The sequence below is a fragment of the Dendrobates tinctorius genome, unplaced genomic scaffold, assembly GCF_039654945.1.
Source record: "Dendrobates tinctorius isolate UK_male_01 unplaced genomic scaffold, ASM3965494v1 ptg000140l, whole genome shotgun sequence".
Taxonomy (NCBI): domain Eukaryota; kingdom Metazoa; phylum Chordata; class Amphibia; order Anura; family Dendrobatidae; genus Dendrobates; species Dendrobates tinctorius.
This window is the reverse complement of record NW_027361808.1, coordinates 7,937,434-7,958,309: the sequence shown is the minus strand read 5'-3', so window position 1 is coordinate 7,958,309 and position 20,876 is coordinate 7,937,434. Positions and strand designations below refer to the sequence as shown.

At 47.0% G+C, this 20,876-nt stretch overlaps 1 protein-coding gene across 3 annotated transcripts in view; it reads left to right on the top strand.

The window, feature by feature from the left end:
• Positions 1–20,876, top strand: part of LOC141049015 (presenilin-2-like) — a 105,168-nt gene that overhangs the window by 32,458 nt on the left and 51,834 nt on the right. For all 3 annotated transcript variants that reach the window (XM_073545111.1, XM_073545110.1, XM_073545108.1), the window contains exons 6-7: positions 5,277–5,497; positions 6,705–6,803. In XM_073545111.1, coding sequence (XP_073401212.1) covers positions 5,277–5,497; positions 6,705–6,803 — 320 coding nt within the window. The remainder of the gene's footprint in view (positions 1–5,276; positions 5,498–6,704; positions 6,804–20,876) is intronic.

Sequence of the window (20,876 nt, the reverse complement as noted above, 5' to 3'; positions counted from 1 at the left end):
AACACTCCGCTCAGATGCCAGCCAACGAGGCTGGGGCACAGTAGTAGAAAGATCCTATTTTCAGGGGCGAAGGCTGCCGAGCATCAGCACCAGTTCCTCAAATCTGAGAGAACTGAAGGCGGTAGGAAAAGCGCTAAAAGACATCATCATCACTAATCCAAAATTGCCACGTCTGCATCTACTCGGACAACATGACCACAGTGGCCTATCTCCAGCCAAGGGGGTACGAAGTATGCCGGCCTGAAGGCAATAGCAGCAAGGATCTTCTCCTGGTCAGTGCGTCTGAGAGGAACAGACAACACCCAGGCAGATTTCCTCAGTCGAGAAGACGTTCATCCGGAGGAGTGGCGCCTGGACCAGACTGTATTCGTGTCCTTAGCCTCAAGATGGGGCGGAGGTGGACCTAGTCGCCAACAGGCAAAATACGAAGACAGGGGTATTAGTCTCCCTCAACCGCATGGACAGAGTGCAAGGAATAGATGCCCTTCACCCAATGGTGGGATTCCAACCTCGCATATACCTTCCCACCCATACCGATGCGGGCAAAAAACATCTCAGGAAATTTCAGACGGACCGAGTTCCCACAATACTAATCGCCCCTCTGTGGCCCGGAAGAAGCTGATACAGAGCCCTACTTGCCATGGCCCAGGAAGGCCCTGGGGCTTCTACCCCAAAAAGGGCGACCTCCTTCACCAAGGTGTCCTCTGCTACACTCGGACATAGGCGATTGGAACCTGGCAGCATGGTTATTGAGGCCGAATTCCTAAGAGCCAAATGGCTCTCGTATAGGGAAAGCCAAAAACCAATAACCAAGGCCATCTATGCCAAGGTATGAGAAAAGGTTTACGCCCTGGTGCTCTCCAGGCACCCCGATCCCTTCCATCCCAGTGCAGCACAGACCCTAGACGTTTGCAAAAGGTCTATAACAGGGCCTTATCCCCAGCACACTAAAGGTATAAATATCAGCTCTTAGCACCTTTTTTTGATCTTGACCTGGCCAGCCACCGCTGGATCAAACGATTTTATGGCTTCGGCAGCCAGGATTCGTCCTAAACTCTGCAGTCATGGACCTCCTTGGGATCTCAACACCGTGCACAACACCCTAACCCAAGATCCATTTGAGCCTCTAGATTCCATGACCATGAACCTAACCCTTTAACCGTCCTCTTAGTCGCAATTACTGTGGCTAGACGTATAAGAGAATTGCAGGCCCTGTCAATTCAAGAAGCTTACCTTGCAATCATTACAGATGATAATATCTTGAGATTAGATCACGCCTTTCTACTAAAACTTTCATAGGGATCAGGACATTGTACTATCCTCATTCGGCCCAAGCTCTTCCAACCCTAAGGAAGAGACCTTCCACACTCTCGACATTTGCAGAGTGGTCCTGTCTACCGACAATAGAGTGAAGCCTAGCGGATTCACCAGAATTTATTCATCCAGTTCTCAGGACGAAATAAGGGCAAGAAGCCGTCAAAGAACACGATCACGAATTGGATCACACAATCTATCTGCCTGACCTACGCATCACAGAAGCTGGCTCCACCCGCCTCACTGAGGGCACATTTTACCCGTGCGATAGCAACATCATGGGCAAAAAAGGGGAATGCTTCGTCAGCGGATATGCAGAACCGCCACCTGGTCGCCAATCCATACATTCACCAGGCGTTACAGGCTTAATTTCAATAGGGATTTAACATTTAGCAGACGAGTGCTGCAGGCCGTGATTCCCCCCCCCCCCCACTAGAGAAACTAGCTGTTGGTATTACTCCGATGTAGCTGTCGTGGAAGGTGACTGGAGAAAATAGAATTAGACTTACCGGTAATTCGGTTCCTAGGAACCTTCCATGACAGCACTAATTTCCCTCCCTATCTGATATTCTTGTTGGATGATTCCTGCACTTTGGTGGTAACTATTCATACTGGTGTCCAGGAAACCACTGGTGGTTGCAGGAAGGGTATTGGTATTTAACCTCTTTGTGTTCCTGCCTTCTATTAGGGCGGGCAAGACATCCTCCAATGTCCAATGTAGCTGTCATGGAAGGTTCCTAGAAACCGAATTACCGGTAAGTCTAATGCTATTTTTTTTTTTTTTCTGAAAAAAATAGCGTGGGCTCCGCGTAATTTTCTTAACAAGCTTCTGGCAAACTGTTTAAAGGGGAGGTCTAAATATGTATCCTTACACCCTAACCATTCTTGTCATTTTGCTTTTTTACACAATACCCTACTCTTTTTCATATCTCGCTAATCCCTATTTTTTTTCTTTTAATATTGTACTTCCTTATACATTTCATCTTAAACGTGATGTCACATGAGGCTAGGGCTGCACTCTCTACCTGCAGTGTCCATCGCCCCTCCTGGAACAGGACGTCACGAGGGAGTGCTGCAGTTACTAGTTTCTCTCAAGACGTCCTGGGTGCTGGCCGCTGTGGGAGAGGTCAGTGCAATGCCAGCATTCTGCTTCTAAATAGTGACGAGCACAAGTGCTTGTTCCTTGAGTTTTCCTAGGGTGCTCGGGTTTGCATCAAACATTGCTGGTGCTCAAGTGACTGGTTGAAGTCCCCACGGACGCGTATTTTGCGTCTGTTAGACAGCCGTGAAACATGCCGCTGTTGGGACTCGAACATGTCACTCAAGCACCCTCGATAATCGGTGCAAACTTGAGTAATGAGCACTTACGCTCATCACTATGTCTAACTAAAGAAGACTAAGATGGAGCTGAGATGGAATTAGTGTTGGACACTAGCGCTGCCCCTTGATGACTATTCGTTTGATAGCATTGCTAAACTCGGTGAGGCTGTGCTGGTGTCACTCAAAAAGTGCATTTTAATCAATAGATCTTGGAATAATATGGTCCTGCACGGTCCGACACAACCTGTACACAGCACATAGCAGGAACACATTTGTAAGGTTATCTCTGCACAGGAACAATTTTTTTTACTTTTATTCCAAGATCTAGTGATTGAAATGTACTTTGTGGGAAAACTTCTTATGTGTCTGAGTCTTATATCTCATTTTTGCAGACATATGAAGCAGTTGGCGGGATAATATTGTGAGGGAAAACAGTAATAACGTGATCGCGTCCCTCCTTTTTATATAGCAGTTGAAAATAAGCCCCAATCATGATGGTTCTTATTGTAAAACCTGTATAAAGTAGCTTATTACAGACGTAGATGTAGTGGGTTCTCTGTATGCTAACAGCTCAGAAAACTTCCAATATTAATGACACTGGTCTATGGTTATATGGATTGTCCCACCCTGAGGGAGAAGATGATGGTTAAGGAGAAATATAGCAGCACAGCATTCACCACTTGCCTTTGTTGGTTCAATGGGGCCCAACAACGAAGGATGTCTACAGACGGTACGAACACCAGACTTGGTCACCGATAGAGGACAACCCCAGCAAAGAAGGGGCATGGAAGATATGGCTAAAACAGCACATTGAGGAACAGGATCGTTCCGCAACTCACCACATCCACCAGCAGCGACAGAAGATTTGGGAGAGTAGGTCCCATCCAGTGTGGTTAGAAGAGGCTAGACTGCAAATAACTGAAGGCCCAGCAGCACAATGAGCTTCCACAAGGGACACAAATTCTGGATCAAGCCACTGAGAGAATCTGGATGATGCAATAGCATGCAAGTCCAGTAATGGACGGTGAACTTGGATCTCTTCAAAATTCACTACCGTTGCCGACAGAAAAACTGAGTAAATATTGGACAACTGGGTTAGTTAGTATTCATGCTTGTGACCAGTCTAGGTCATGAAAAAAGCTAAAATGGCTGAAGATAGTGAATGCTTGTAAGCCTGATAGTAGGAGCTCAACATCACGAAACAATCACTGACCTCAGGGAGACCAGTCAAAGAAAACACTGTGGCAGCCGGCAAAGGCACTCAGTGAAATCCTAGGTGCATTGCCCCCTGGGAAATACAAATATGCAAATAAAGTCCATGGAGCCTCATTTAAGAGTCTCAAACACGGGACTAGCCAGATCTTCCTCCAGGGAAGGACCCAGCCAAGGACTGGCTCCTTTTGTAAACCACCATTACCACCATATTAAGTGGCCCTTTAAGTCAATATCCAGCTCTTTACGAGTTTACAGATATGACAAGGGAAATACCAAGGCCAGGTATCCATCCACAGACAGCTGTTTCGGGGTGTTGACCCTCATCAGTGTGGAGTAGGATTCTGGCTAGGTGGGAGCATTGCCTAGTAGACCAACATCACGAAACAATCACTGACCTCAGGGAGACCAGTCAAAGAAAACACTGCAGCAGCCGGCAAAGGCGCTCAATCAGTGAAATCCTCGGTGCATTGCTCCCTGGGAAACAGACTTTATTTGCTTATTCATATTTCCCAGGGAGCAATGCACCTAGGATTTCACTGATTGAGCGCCTTTGCCGACTGCCGCAGTGTTTTCTTTGACTGGTCTCCCTGAGGTCAGTGATTGTTTCGTGATGTTGGTCTACTAGGCATTGCTCCCACCTAGCCAGAATCCTACTCCACACTGATGAAGGGCAACACCCCGAAACAGCTGTCTGTGGATGGATACCTGGCCTTGGTATTTCCCTAGTCATATCTGTAAACTTGTAAAGAGCTGGATATTAACTTAAAGGGCCACTTAATATGGTGGTAATGGTGGTTTCCGAAAGGAGCCACTCTTGGCTGGGTCCTTCCCTGGAGGAAGATCTGGCTAGTCCCATGTTTGAGACTCTAAGGCCATGTGCACACGCTGCGGTTTTACTGCGGTTTTGGCCCTGCAGAACTGCAGCAGTTCCGCAGACATGGTACTTTACCATGTTAGCCTATGGGTTTTCAAAACCGCAGTGCTCACGCTGCGGTTTTTTACCTGCGGAAAAGCTGCAGTTTTTTTTCCGCAGCATGTCAATTGTTTCTGTGGATTCTGCTGCGGTTTGCCACCTATTCCATTGTCCAGGTGGCAAACCGCAGGCCAAACCGCAGGTCACTTTACCTGCGGTTCCGCAGGAAAAAACCCGCAGGTGAATCTGCAGTGTGTGCACATACCCTTAAATGAGGCTCCACGGACTTGATTTGATAGGAGCTTGGCATAAACACATCTGCTCAGGCAACAGCATAGCCACAACCCCCTAATTTTTGCATAATTGGAGCTGCACTGTACCTTCTTTTTGTGTTTCTTTACGTGCTCTTAAGTGTACGTTAATAGAACGTCAAAAAAGCATGTTGGCCACAAATGGAGATGTTGCTAATAACTTTCATGGTGTCAACCAAAATCCTGCCTTTCTACTTTTATAGTGAGGTTTTCAAAACGTACAATGTGGCGATGGACTACCCAACCTTGTTCATGGTCATCTGGAATTTTGGGGCAGTGGGAATGATCTGTATTCATTGGAAAGGGCCTCTTCAACTACAGCAGGCTTATCTTATCATGATCAGTGCTCTGATGGCTCTTGTTTTCATCAAGTATTTGCCAGAGTGGTCAGCTTGGGTTATTCTTGGAGCCATATCTGTTTATGGTAAGTAACTAATTTCTGTTGTTTTTAAATTGTTGCCATAATGTCTGTTTAATTATTAACAGATAATGTGATTCCAATTGTTTGGCAGGTACTGGCAATAATGCAGGTTTGTCAGTAACTTTCTTAATTTTGATCCTGTGCAACACTTGTGTGTTGACACTGACTCAGAGGTTCTCCAAAAATACAATAAATTGGACCCTGTCACTTAATTCAAACTGCAGCCTGTCCTAGTCATATGTCAAGGCTGGTTACAGTCTAAAAAAAAAACCACAGCTCGATAAGTGGGTCTAAGATGACAAAAGACAAGTATCGAAAATACACATTTCCCAACTCTCAGTGCAGAGCTGTTACATGAGAAGAAGTAAATCTTCTTGCTGACTGACAGCACACAGTGGACTGAAGCTATAAAAGAAACTTGTTTATGCTCAGTCATTATGAAGATTTATTTCTTCTCATGATACATACAGCCCTTCTCTTGCAGATCAGAAATGTGTGTTTACAATATTCTTCTGTCAGTTCAGACACACATCTCAAACAGTGTTTTAGACTGCGACCTGTTCTAACACGTAACTAGGCTGCTTGTTGAATAGTGGCGAGGGCCATTTTATTCCATTTTTGCAGAACTTCCTTAAAAAGTCTTGTTAATTTTGGGTACTGTACTTGTATGATCACCCAATAACCAGCTATTGATTGAGAGTAAGGTTGGATGGGTACTTTTCAATTGAATGATGGTCCACATGTGACTGGATATTCTGACCTGGACTGACACATGTTTGTACCATACAGTCAATTACAAGTAGAAACAGTTTCAGAAAATTCTTTTTTGGACCTCACTTCAGAGAAACATGGGCCGTGATTCACCTTACTCAGCCAAACAGACCTTGTCCTTAAGGCACATCAATGACCTAGAGCCGGAAGAAGCCCTTTATGTGGAAACTAATTGGGGGGGGGGGTGAAATCAGGCCAGTAGTGCAGCATTCAGAATTATAGTACTGGACCATTAGTTACTTTTATTATTTTACATTTTGACAACCACAAAATAACTTTTAACTACAAGGCAAGCCCTTTTTTTGTAGACCAGGATGCCAACTTCTTACAGGTGACAGATACCGCAATCAATGATGTACAAAACAAAAGTAGTTCAGCTTGATAAACTTTAATTTTTTGGTTGATTTCTGTCATGACTGTATTGTGCCTTTGCTGACAGATTTGCTAGCTGTGTTGTGCCCTAAGGGTCCATTGAGGATGCTGGTGGAAACTGCGCAGGAAAGAAATGAGCCTATATTTCCAGCACTAATCTATTCCTGTAAGTATATTCCATATTGGGGCCTCTGTGAGCACAATTCCAGACCATACAAGCTGCCATGCTAGAGCCATGACTATAAGGTTGCATTTTAACTTTTTGTGCTGCTAGCTTTTTTTTTTTTTTTTTTTTTTTTTTACAAATGTTTTTAACTATGAGCCGCTGATAGCCAGGGCAATAATTTCAATTTTGACATGTACAAATTAAATCTAAGTTCCAAAATAAAAATGTCCCATACATATATATTTTCTGAAAGTCGACACATCGCACTTTATATACACACAGGTATCCTCACTCACTTTTGTCTTCTGAGAGCACCATATTGTAGAGGCCCCGTCACACACAGCGATCTCGCTAGTGAGATCGCTGATTTTGTGATGCCACAGCGATCTCGCCAGCGAGATCGCTGTGTGTGATGGGGATCAGCGACCGCCCCCCCCCCCCCCCCCCCGGGTATCGCTGATCGTGCAGCATCATCCTGGGCCATTTTTTCATCATTGCTCTCCCGCTGGCCAGCGCGCGTCTCTGCGTGTGGCAGCGGGAGCCAACGATCAGCAGGGCTCCCAGCGCTCTAGGCAGGTGCTGGGAGCTGGTATCTAAGGTTAATATCGGGTTACTAAGCGTCACGCGTCACTTAGATACCCGATGTGTACCTTAGAAACCTGCATGCTGGCAGCTCCCGGCGCGAGCACGCAGGTTTCTAAGGTATACATCGGGTAACTTAGTGACGCGCGCCGCTTAGTAACCCGATATTTACCTTAGATACCAGCGTCTTCGCTGGTGCTTATCCCTAGTGAAGCTGCCTGTTTGGCAGCTCACCAGAGATCATGTAGCGATGCACCAGCGATCCTGACAAGGTCGTATCGTTGTCGGGATCACTGGTGCATCTTTGTGTCGGGGCCTTAGGAGCCGAGACCCTGATTACACTGACATGGCTGTGTTTTGCCATTTCAATACAATCAATGTTTTATCAGCAGGTGATTGTCACTACAGGACAACTGACCTCCGAGTACAACCACACCCCAGCACTGATTAGCCGCACTCTGTCACGATACAATGTAGGGGGCAGACAGATTGCCGTATTTCTCGTTCGAGGATCGCATTCCAATCCTCAGCCTGACCGTCGGCTCCCATGACCAGAGCATGCATAGAAATACATCCCGCTGTCGCACCCAGGTCAGGAGATGTTCCAGGCCAGTCTGTGCACTGTGATGCGATCCTTGCACAAGAAATACGGCTGTCTGTCTGCGCCCTTACACAGAAAGTTGCTAAGTGATGTTGGCGAGGGTACAACATTTTGAGCGCTGCTGAATGTGCAACAGAGAAAACAGTAATTCTGTCATAACTCCTGCACTCGTTAAACTACTGTAAGTGATATGTCGTACAATTCTGCCTTTGTCCTTACCTAATGATGCTGTCTGATGAACTGGCAAAAGGCATGCTGATCGATTCCCTTAACTCCTTAGTGACACAGCCGATTTTGTGCTTAATGACCAAGCCAATTTTTACAATTATGATTAGAGATGAGCGAATTTATTTGAATTCAGTTCCGAATACGATCGGAATCGAATATTGTTTTTGCAATTTAATAAATTTTATTTCTAGAGCGCCGACATATTCCGCAGCACTTTACATTTCAGAGGGGATTTGTACAGACAATAGACATTACAGCATAACAATAATCACATAGATCATAACAGATACCAAGAGGAATAAGGGCCCTCCTCGCAAGCTTACAGTCTGAGGAAAGAGGTAGACACGAAAGGTGGGTGGTAACAGTTGCCCTGATTGTATGGACCAGCCATAATGTTAAGTTTGTAACAGTACAGACACAGAGGGCTAATGTATGCATAAAGCATGTGGGAACATGATGCGGGGAACCTGGTTATGGTAAAACTTTTGGCTGTGCCACACAGGGATACTTGGGTTAATGTGTTGAAGCGATAGGCTTGTCTGAATAAATGCGTTTTCAGGGCACGCTTAAAACTGTGGGGATTGGGGACTAATCGTATTGACCTGGGAAGTGCATTCCAAAGAATTGGTGCAGCACGTGTAAAGTCTTGGAGATGGGAGTGGGAGGTTCTGATTATTGAGGATGCTAACCTCCGGTCATCAGCAGAACGGAGGGCGCGGGTAGGGTGGTATACTGAAACAAGGGAGGAGATGTAGGGTGGTGCTGAGCCATGGAGGGCTTTGTGGGTGAGGGTAATAAGTTTATACTGAATTCTGGAGTGGATGGGTAGCCAGTGTAATGACTGGCACAAGGTAGAGGCATCGATGTAACGATTGGTGAGGAATATGATCCTAGCTGCAGTATTCAAGACAGATTGGAGAGGGGAGAGTTTAAGAGGGAGACCGATTAGAAGAGAGTTACAATAGTCGAGATGAGAATGAATAAGAGAAACAGTAAGAGTTTTTGCAGAGTCAAAAGTAAGAAAAGGTCGAATTCTAGAAATGTTTTTGAGGTGCAGATGACAAGAGCGAGCCTTTGATCGAATGTGGGGGGCAAAGGAAAGCTCGGAGTCGAGTATGACCCCAAGGCATGTTGCTGGGGAGTAATAGTGGAACCACACACAGAAATGGCAATGTCGGGTATAGGTACATTAGTAGAGGGAGGAAACACAAGGGGTTCAGTCTCTGACAGGTTCAGTTTCAGATATAGTGAGGACATGATGTTAGACACAGCGTTTAGACAATCGGCGGTGTGTTCTAGAAAGGCTGGTGTGATGTCAGGAGAAGAAGCGTATAATTGGGTGTCATCATAGAGATGGTACTGGAAACCAAATCTACTGATTGTTTGACCAATAGGGGCAGTGTACAAGGAGGGGGCCTAGAACCGATCCTTGAGGAACCCCAACAGTAAAGGGAAGGTGAGAGGAGGAGGAACCGGCAAAAGATACAGTAAATGAGCGGTCAGAGATAGGAGGAGAACCAGGAGAGAACGGTGTCCTTGAGGCCAATGGAACGGAGCATAGTGAGGAGGAGCTGATGATCCACAGTGTCGAATGCTGCAGAGAGATCCAAGAGAATTAGCATGGAGTAATGACCATTTGATTTAGCTGTTAGTAGATCATTAGAGACTTTAGTGAGGGCAGTTTCAGTATAGTGTAAAGAGCAGAAACCGGATTGGAGAGGGTCGAGAAGAGTTATCAAAGAGATAGCGGATAAGACGGGAGTGGACCAGGCGGTTCAGGAGTTTAGAGATGAAGGGAAGATTAGAGACAGGTCTATAGTTAGCGGCACAGTTTTGGTCAAGGGATGTTTTTTAAGTAGTGGATGTATGATGGCATGCTTAAATGAGGAAGGAAAGATATCAGAAGAGAGAGAGAGGTTAAATATTTTAGTTAGGTGAGGGGTGACAGCAGGGGAAAGGGACTGGAGGAGATGTGACGGAAATGGGTCACTGGTGCAAGTGGTTGGGCGATAAGATTCAAGGAGCCTGCTTACTTCTTCTGTGACTGGTTCAAAATCAGAGAGTGAGCTAGATGCAGTGGGGGAGGGAGGACAGTGCATGGTATGAGGTGATTGGGAGATAATTTCCTGTCGAATCTGGTCAATTTTTTCTTTGAAGTAATTGGCCAGATCGTCAGCTCGGAGCTCCGTGGTTGGGGCCTGTACTCTTTGGTTGAGTAGAGAATGAAAAGTGTCAGAGACGTTTCGGGTTATTGGACAGTGAGGTGATGAGGGTGTTGACATAGGTTTGTTTGGAGAGGTGAAGGGCAGTGTTGTATGTTCTAAGCATAAACTTATAATGGATGAAATCTTCATGTAGATTGGATTTTCTCCAGACGTTCGGCGCACCTGGAGCACCGCTGCAGGAAATGTGTTTGCAGGGTGTGCCAGGGTTGTCGCCGTCTGTGTTGTGTTCTATTTATAGGGGGTGCAAATTCATCCAGGGCACTTTGAAGTGTTTCATTGTAATGCTTCAATGCAGAATCAGGACATGAGAGGGAGGAGATAGGGGCCAATGAAGACTGCAAGTTCTTCGTAAGTTTCTGGGTGTTAATGGCCTGTATGTTTCTACAAGTATGGACAGTGGGGGTGGGGCAGTATTCGTTGAACACAGCCGAACGTCATTAGAGTCAATGGGAGTAGAAATTACCGAATATGTTCGGAATCAATCATAAGACATATACCGTATTTTGCGAATTATAAGTTGCACCCCAAATTTTGAGTGAGAAAAGTAGGGAAAAAAAAAACTTTTGGTGGCGCTTCTTATAATCCATGTGTCTTATTGCTTACCGGGGGTGGTGGCTGCGGTGAAGTGGGGTCGCAGGGTTGCTGCTGGAGGAGGCAAGAATGGAGCGTTGCTGCAGGCCACAATCTGGGATGAGGGGGTGTTCCGATTTGCACCGCTGCAGGTGTTCGGTGGTGCGGGGGCTCTGCCGACATTTTGTGAAAGCCCAGAGCCCCCGCACTTACATGGTTTACTATTTGGTGGACTCTGGGGAAAATGGTTGCCGAGGGAGGCGTATGCGCAGATGGAGATCTCTGCACCAAGATCTTGGGAGATGAGATCTCAGCGGTGGCGATACCCTGTATGTGGCGGAAAGCCACTGTTTGGGCACATGGCATGGCTCGGAAGGGAGAGAGCACCGTTTGACTTTCTGAACGCAAAATTGGCTTGAATCAATGGCGGTCGCCATGTTCGGAGACCCCCTTATGTACCAAAACAGTGGAACCCCCCCTCCCCCAATTCTAATTCCATACCTAACCCAGCCCTAACCTCAACACCACCCTAGCCCCAACTCTAGCTCTAACCCTATCCCCAGCTCTAACCCTAGCCCCAACCTAACCCTATCCCTAATAGAAATAAATACATTTTTTTTTTTATTATTTTTACCTAACTAAGGGGTTGATAAAGGGGGGTTTGATTTTACTTTTTTTTTTTTTTTTTTTATGATCACTATGATAGGATCTATCACAGTGATGAAAATGAACCAATAGGAAAAATCTGGTATTGTTGCCGAGTGCTGGCCAGCAGATCTTGGTGGGCGCACTGCGCATACACCCGCCATTATCTTCCCAGAAGAAGACGCCTGGGAACAGGTCCGGGGGATGCTGGAGGTACTGGTGGGGGGACTTGTTAGATCATATCAAAGGAGAGAGGAAATAAATGGGAAATCAGACAGCCACAACACATGCAGGGATTGCCTAACAAGGAGCTGCGAGACATGCAACTACATGAACTCAAACGTATTATTCGAGCACACTGAAGATGCTCTATTAACGAGCATGCTCACTCATCACTACTAGCTAGGAAATATCTTGTACATCTGATTGAGTCAAGAAAAGGGTTATATTAAATGCATGGTTTTACTTTCACTGAAGAGAAATAATCTTACAAGGCAGGAAATAATTACGGTACTCTGAAAAGAAAAAAATCATATAGCAAATTTCCAGTAAAAAATAAAAATTATATGAATGCTCAATAAGTGACTCCTTCATTGAGGCCATCTGGTCTCAAAGCATTAAGTATGTGCATTTACTCTGCATCTTCCTACAGAAGTTTTATTTCAATGAGATCACTACTAGAGCCCAGTTTAGGTTTACTAATGCACAGACATATGAGTTTACAGCTGTCTCTGCCATGCTGAGCTTATGGGAGTTCTTCTTTTACTATTAACAGGAGAAAACGTTCTAGACACTTGTGCTCTGAGTTCCTGTATTGTGTTCCTTACAAGATTTCGTCAAGCAATGTCAGATTATCATCACTCGACACTATAGGGGTACTGGGGATGGGGCAAGTGGACTTTTGGTACCAAATAGAATGTTGCCAATGTAAGGCTTTTGCTGTGCATTAATTTTTACTCCTCAAATATCAGACATCACTTTTTCCTTTGTCTAATAATATTTAATATTTTTGTTAACCATTTGCAGACTGCCCATAGACTTGAAACATCCTGGCGGTCTGTGTTCTACTCTGTAGTGATGATCTAAATTGTCGCTGGATACAATTTTGCAGCTCTGGGAGCAGAGAGGCGATTGTCAGACACAGCCGGACTCCTCATAGCACAGGCAGGGATGGTTTATTACTGTCTCTATTTTTGTTATCACTGTATACAAAGCGCTAAACAGTCGCTAGCAGCGCTTCCTACTCCTGACCCAGCGGTTATGTTGCTGGGTCTACGGAAGGAGCAGGAACTTTAGGACCTAGGAAATTGTCAGCTCTGCTATGTAGCTCGGAAGCTGCATTTCCACTGTAGCTGGGGATAATATATCAGGTACAGGAAAAATCATATACAATAAAAAAATATGAATGTTCAAATGTCCACAAAGGTCCTTTATGACCTTATGGGGGTAGGGATTCAACATGTGAAATAGTCTATAATAGAAATAACTAAATAAAAAGTTTATTAAAAAGCCACTGCCGATCCAAATTGCTTACTAGCCCTGCACTCTGTTGAAAAAAAAAAACTTGGATATACAGTTAGGTCCATATATATTTGGAAAGAGACAACATTTTTCTAATTTTGGTTCTAGACATTACCACAATGAATTTTAAACAAAATAATTCAGAAGCAGTTGAATGAAGTTCAGACTTTCATCTTTCATTTGAGGGTATCCACATTTAAAATTGGATGAAGGGTTTAGGAGTTTCAGCTCCTTAACATGTGCCACCCTGTTTTTAAAGGGACCAAAAGTAATTGGACATATTAAATAATTGCAAATAAAATGTCCATTTCAAGTACTTGGTTGAAAACCCTTTGTTGGCAATGACTGCCTGAAGTCTTTAACTCATGGACATCACCAGATGCTGTGTGTCCTCCTTTTTGATGCTCTGCCAGGCCTTCACTGCGGTGGTTTTCAGTTGCTGTTTGTTTGTGGGCCTTTCTGTCTGAAGTTTAGTCTTTAACAAGTGAAATGCATGCTCAATTGGGTTGAGATCAGGTGACTGACTTGGCCATTCAAGAATATTCCACTTCTAAGCTTTAATAAACTCCTGGGTTGCTTTGGCTTTATGTTTTGGGTCATTGTCCATCTGTAGTATGAAACGACGACCAATCAGTTTGGCTGGATCTGAGCACACAGTATGGCTCTGAATGCCTCAGAATTCATTCGGCTGCTTCTGTCCTGTGTCACATCATCAATAAACACTAGTGACCCAGTGCCACTGGCAGCCATGCATGCCCAAGCCATCACACTGCCTCCGCCGTATTTTACACATGTGATATGCTTTGGATCATGAGCTGTACCACGCCTTTGCCATTCTTTTCTCTTTCCATCATTCTGGTAGAGGTTGATCTTGGTTTCATCTGTCCAAAGAATGTTCTTCCATTCAACTGTGCTGGCTTTTTTAGATGTTTTTTAGCAAAGTCCAGTCTAGCCTTTTGATTCTTGATGCTTATGAGTGGCTTGCACCATGCAGTGAACCTTCTGTATTTACTTTCATGCAGTCTTCTCTTTATGGTAGATTTGGATATTGATGTGCCTACCTCCTGGAGAGTGTTGTTCACTTGGTTGGCTATTGTGAAGGGGTTTCTCTTCACCATGGAGATTATTCTGCGATCATCCACCACTGTTGTCTTCTGTGGGCGCCCAGTTGTTTTTGCATTGATGAGTTAACCAGTGCTTGCTTTCTTTCTCAGGATGTACCAAACTGTAGATTTTGCCACTCCTAATGTTGTAGCAATTTCTCGGATGGGTTTTTTCTGTTTTTGCAGCTTAAGGATGACTTGTTTCACCTGCATGGAGAGCTCCTTTGACCGCATGTTTCCTTCACAGCAAAACCTTCCAAATGGAAGCACCACACCTCAAATCAACTCCAGGCCTTTTTTTACCCTTCGTCACGACAGCACCCACTGGAGAGAGGAATCCGCCCATAGGAACAGGAAACCTACAGAGATAAAAGAGGGCGGTCCGCCTCTCCTCCTCAGTTGGTTTCATGTTCCTGTGGGAAACGGCAGGATTCTTCTACAAACATACCTGGGCCAAGGAACTGCCTGTGCAGTCTCTGTCCGAATGGCAGGGGTTCCGGTCCAGAAGCAGCGATGGGGGAGTGCTGTAATCCGGCTCCCTCCTCGTCTAAACAGCCGCAGCAGCGATGGCAGAAACAACGGGTCCGGGTGAGGCCGCCCCGGGGTTCTCCTGCATATACACACGCCATCGGGGTCCGGAGATGGCCGTCCCGGTCTGTGTGGGAGCGCAGAACCGGAGGGAACAGATGCAGCTTCCGTTTTCCCATGGCTTCAGTGCCCAGAGGGAGGACGCACATGCAGCGCCGATAGCGGAAGTAGTAAGGGGGAACTTCCGGGTCACCGGAAAATCCCCAGCGGCAGGGCGCACGCACTGTCTCGGGAGCATCGCGAGACAGAGCATAAGCATGTAAAGTGCTCCCCGCCCCCTACCCGCAGAAGCTGCAAGAAGAAAAAAAAAAGGGACAATATTCAGCGGCGTTGGCTCGGTGGCTGTATACCAGGCCGAGCACGCGCAAATTAGCTGCACCTACCCTGAGGAGGCGCTCCCAGGGGGGGGAGATATCGGCAAAATAATGGTGGAGCACAAAAAAACACCCTGCTGCAGAGGGTTTAGCGTGCAAGGTTCCTCGGACAGAAGCCACGCCAAAAGCCCCCATCTCAGCCTCCTGATCCGGTACCTACAGCTTCTTTGGGTGAGTGGACGACTCTCTGCCTATCAAGCTGACAAATACCTTCCTCCCTCGTCGCCTCCCTCGTCTCCCACCTCGCCTCCCTCGTCTCCCACCTCGCCTCCCTCGTCTCCCACCTCGCCTCCCTCGTCTCCCACCTCGCCTCCCTCGTCTCCCACCTCGCCTCCCTCGTCTCCCACCTCGCCTCCCTCGTCTCCCACCTCGCCTCCCTCGTCTCCCACCTCGCCTCCCTCGTCTCCCACCTCGCCTCCCACCTCGCCTCCCTCTTCTCCCACCTCGCCTCCCTCTTCTCCCACCTCGTCTCCCACCTCGCCTCCCACCTCTGGCTAAAGAAAAAAAGGCTATGTAGAAAATGCATTAATGAGACTGCGAAACAGGCATCAGTGTCAGCCACAGAAGTTATCGGCCTTAACCCAGTCTAGTAGTACACCTACACATACTAAGACTAAGAAACCGACTGTGGCCAGCTCAGACTGACGAGGCTGTGGTCTCTGATAGCTCTAACGCATCCACATCGTCATCCTCCTCAGATATGGAGGGGCATTCTTGTTTCCCCTTAGAGAACATGGACAACTTAGTTAAGTCTATGAGAAACACCATGGGGTGCACAGACACAAGGGAGCCGCAAGCAAAATAATGTTTGCAGGACTAACTGATAGTAAGAGGAGAGACTTCCCAGTTATACCAGCCATAAAAGCCCTGGTTAAGAAAGAATGGGAGAAACAGGACCAGAGAGGTTACCTCCCCTCGGCCTCAAGGAGAAGGTACCCCTTCAGTGACAAGGAGTTGGTAACGTGGTCTAAGGTCCCGAAAGTGGATGCTGCGGTCGCCTCTACCTCGAAACAATCAGTCTTACCGGTAGAGGACGCAGGCGTACTAAAAGATCCACTCGACCGTAAGGCCGATGCCTCACTGAAAAGGGCATGGGAGGCAGCTACCGGCACGTTTAAGCCGTCAATAGCCAGCACTTGCACGGCCCGTTCTGTGCTGGTCTGGATTGATCAACTAGACCATCAAATAGACCAAAAGGCCTCCAGAAACAGATTACGAGCCACTGTTCTCATGATCCGTGGCGCGGCTGCGTTTATAGTGATCGCTTCTGCTGACTAGTTACGCTTGGCAGCCAGGACAGAAGGCTTACTTAATAATGCCAGGCGTAGTCTATGGCTTAAAAGCCGGAGAGGCGATACCGAATCCAAGGCAAAGCTCTTTACCATCCCTTGTGAGGGTGAGTTTCTGTTCGGGAAAACCTTAGATGAGATCCTCACCAAGGCGAAAGAAAGGAAAAAGGGCTTCTCTAACCCCTCTCTCCCATTTTATAGGAGGGCGTTTAGGAGACTGCCATTTGGCAGAGGATGGCCAACGGAAAACCAGAATCGTTGGGCCATAAAGGAGGACAAGATCCTCCCGTCGAGACAGAAACTGAAGGGCTAGTCCCTCCAGTAGGAGGAAGACTAAAAGTTTTTCCCCCGAGAATGGGAAAAAAAATCACAGCCAGTTCATGGGTCCTGGACATTGTTAGAAATGGGCTAAAGATAGAGTTCCATCATGTCCCCCATAACTCGGTTATTATAGCATCTCTCCACTCACCAATCCAACAGCAGGCCCTGGAACTTGAGATTCTAAGCTTGTTGGACAAAAAAGTATTGGTCCATGTGCCCAAAGGGCAGGAAGGGAGAGCATTTTGCTCCCCTCTTTTTCTGGTACTAAAGCCAGATGGATCTTTCAGGACAATCATCTACCTGAAAAAGCTAAATACATTTGTCAAAAATTAACAATTTAAGATGGAGTCTATTAGATCTACAATTAAACTTCTCTTCCCCAATTGTATGATAGCGGGTCTAGATCTAAAGGATGCTTATTATCATCTTCCCATCCATTACAGGTATCAGAAATACCTCAGAGTGGCGATGTCCCTCGATGGCACCATACACCATCTCCAGTTCACAGCCATGCCATTCGGCCTCTCCATTGCACCACGGGTCTTTACAAAGGTGATGCTGGAAGTAATGGCCTTCCTATGCCAGAAACACAGTTTGATAATACCCTATCTGGACAACTTCTTAATAGGGAACTCAACTCGACAATGTAATAGATGAGTTGCTGACACAATCTTATCCCTACATGCTCTAGGTTGGATAATAAACTTCAAGAAGTCCAGAGTCGAGCCACAATCCGTCCAGTCCTTCCTAGGTCTCCAACTAGACTCCATAAAGCAAAAATGTCTGCTACCACAGGTAAAGATTGCAATGATCAAAACAAAGATCACATTAGCAATGGACAAACCATGCCTGTCCTTGAGGGAAGCAATGTCCCTCTTAGGGTCCCTTACCTCCTGCATCCCAGCTGTTAAGTGGGCCCAGTTCCACACCAGGGAACTGCAACACCAGATTCTCCTAGAGGAGGCTTGTGTCCGAGGGAATTTGGCAAAGAAAATCGCCTTATCCCAAACAGTCCTAACTTCCCTAGTATGGTGGTTAGATGACAATAATCTATCGGGAGGAGTGCCATGGGTGATAACACCTTCCCGTATAGTTACTACTGATGCCAGCCCTACAGGATAGGGGGCTAATATGGGAGGGACCTTCTCCCAAGGCCAGTGGGATATAAGCGAGAGACAAGATTCCTCAAACTTAAGAGCTGAATGTGGTTAGTCATGCGTTATATCACTTCTTTCTCCCTCACCCATGACAGCACCACGGAGAGAGGGGGTCCGCCCATCAAGGACAGGAACCTACAGACAAAAGAGCGGCACCTCTCCTCCGCCCCCAGTTGGGTTCCTGTCCTTGACGGGTGAACCACGGCAGCAGGAGCGCAGCACTTACCGGGGTGAAGATCCGGGACCGTCCCGTCTGCGGTCAGACAGCGGGGAGGCCCCTGTCGCGGCGGGGTCGGTTGCCGAAGCCGCCACCGCTGCAGCTGAGGGGCTGTCCAGGGTGAGCGGGCGGGGAGGACCGGGCCGCCGCTCCGGGAGGAGTAGGGGCCGGGGGACGCCGGTATAGGGGCAGCGCCGGGTACAGAGGTGTACCAAGATGGCGCTGCCCCGGAAATAGAAGGAGGAACTTCCGGGTCCCCGCGGTCGGCGCATGCGCAGTGCGCACTCCCCGGGGAGGCAGCGGTGCAGGCCGGGAAAACAGGTGACGCCAGGGCGGCCTATTCAAATTTGGAACGCTGAAGCAGCCTCAAGGCTGGAAGCGTTCAGGCGTGATGGATAGCGACCAGCATGAGGAGCTACAGCAGCCTAAGCAGCAGCAGCAACATAGGCAGCATCACCAGCACCGCCAAAAGGATAAAGACGGACGGGAGAGCCGGTCCAGTAGTCACTCCACGCAGCAATCAACTGCAAGGAGCAAGTCACCTGCCGTGGATCGCCCAGTGAGGGATTTGGATCCACTTCCAGAACCGGTACCTGCAACCGCGCATGGGGGGGTAAGTGGATCTTCGTGAATGTTCCCCATTGTAATAGACTTCTTTTCCTTATCAGGGAAAGAAGAGAGAAAAAACCAAGAACAGGGAATGCCCCACCTGTAGGAAGCCATTACCAACTCCCTGGGAGAAAAAATTATGTGACTCCTGTATACAGGAGGTCCTCGGCAGTGAAACCCTGGACCGCAGACCTAAGGGCGGTAATCCGCGCAGAAATTCAGAGTGCCCTTTCATCCAAAAAACGGGAAAGGAAGGAAGGGGGACGTGGTAATAGAGTCCCAATCAGAGAGCTTATCGTCAGGGGAAGTCACCTCCCATACTGTAAACACCGACTCGTCATCCTCCGAAGAGGAGACGGAAGGTCGTCATTGTTTCCCCCTGGACGAAGTGGATGCCTTAGAAAAAGCGGTAAGATCCACTATGGGGGTGGAAGACCCCCGGACTGATAGATCAGTCCAGGACATTATGTTCGGAGGACTGGGTCAAAAGAAATGGAGGGTATTTCCGTTAAATAAGAATGTCCAAGGCCTCATAGATAAAGAATGGGAAAAACCGGATAGGAAAAACTCCACGGTTCCTTCCATCAAAAGAAAGTACCCATTTGATGAGGAGGCATCCACATCGTGGGATAAAGCCCCCAAACTAGATGTGGCGGTAGCCAAAGCTTCAAGAAGGTTTGCTCTCCCCTTTGAAGATATGGGTACCCTGAAAGACCCATTAGATAAAAAAGCGGATACCCTACTTAAGGGCACCTGGGAATCAGCAGGGGGAAACATCAGGCCGGCGGTAGCGGCAACCTGTACCTCCAGAGCTCTTATGGTATGCATAGACCAATTGGAGAGACAGATAAGGGAAGGGGTTCCCAGAGATAAAATCCTGGAATCCATGCCAATGATAAGAGGGGCGGCAGCCTTCCTGGCCGACTCTTCGGCTGATTCGATAAGATTGTCATCCAAAACGGCAGCCTTATCGAATGCAGCTAGAAGAGCTTTGTGGTTAAAATGTTGGCCTGGGGATCTCCAGACAAAAATGAAGTTATGCGCCATTCCCTGTGAAGGAAAATTCCTCTTCGGGGAAACTTTGGATGACATCCTCGAAAAGGCAGGCGACAAAAAGAAAGGCTTCCCAAACCTAGGACCAGTGAGCGCCGCGGGCTTTAAACGGTCCTTTCGGAACAAAAAGTTCTTTCAGAGGAGACCCCCGAGAGACGAAAAATGGGAAGACAGAAGAAGGGACAGGGGGTTCATTTTCGGTAACTTGTCCCGGGATAAAAAACCCGCCAAGTGACTGTGGGCCCAGGGTGGGAGGGAGACTAAGTTTTTTCCTCCCAGCCTGGGAGAAAATATCCAACAATCCCTGGCTGATAAATCTTATAAGATCAGGATTAAGGATAAGCTTTTATTCTCTCCCGCCGCAAAAATATATAATTACCCCGATAAGGTCGTCAAAAAACGAACAAGACGCCCTCGAAAAGGAGGTCCTGAGTATGTTGGACAAAAAAGTCCTACAGGAGGTTCCCCCACAGGAGAGAGGCAGGGGGTTCTACTCGCCTCTCTTCCTAGTAACCAAACCAGACGGCACCTTCCACACCATCATAAATTTAAAAAGACTGAATTGCTATATCAAGAACGAAAAATTCAAGATGGAGTCGATCAAATCGACCATCAAAATTCTCTTTCCGCAATGCTTTATGGTGGTCTTAGACCTCAGCGATGCCTACTACCATGTCCCCATTCACAAAGAATCCAGGCAATACCTCAGGCTAGCGGTCTCGATAGCAGGAGAAATAAGAGAATTCCAATACAGGGCCCTGCCATTTTGGGATCTCAGTGGCTCCACGGGTCTTTACGAAATTGGTGGCAGAGATGATGGCTCACATAAGAGAACAGGATGTTCTGATAGTGCCATATTTGGACGACTTTTTAATAGCGAGCAATTCAGGCCAGAAATGCACAGAACAGAGGGACAGAGTGATGAGCACTCTAAAAAACCTCGGGTGGCTTCTGAACCTGAAAAAGTCAAGGCTGGAACCAAGGAGAGTC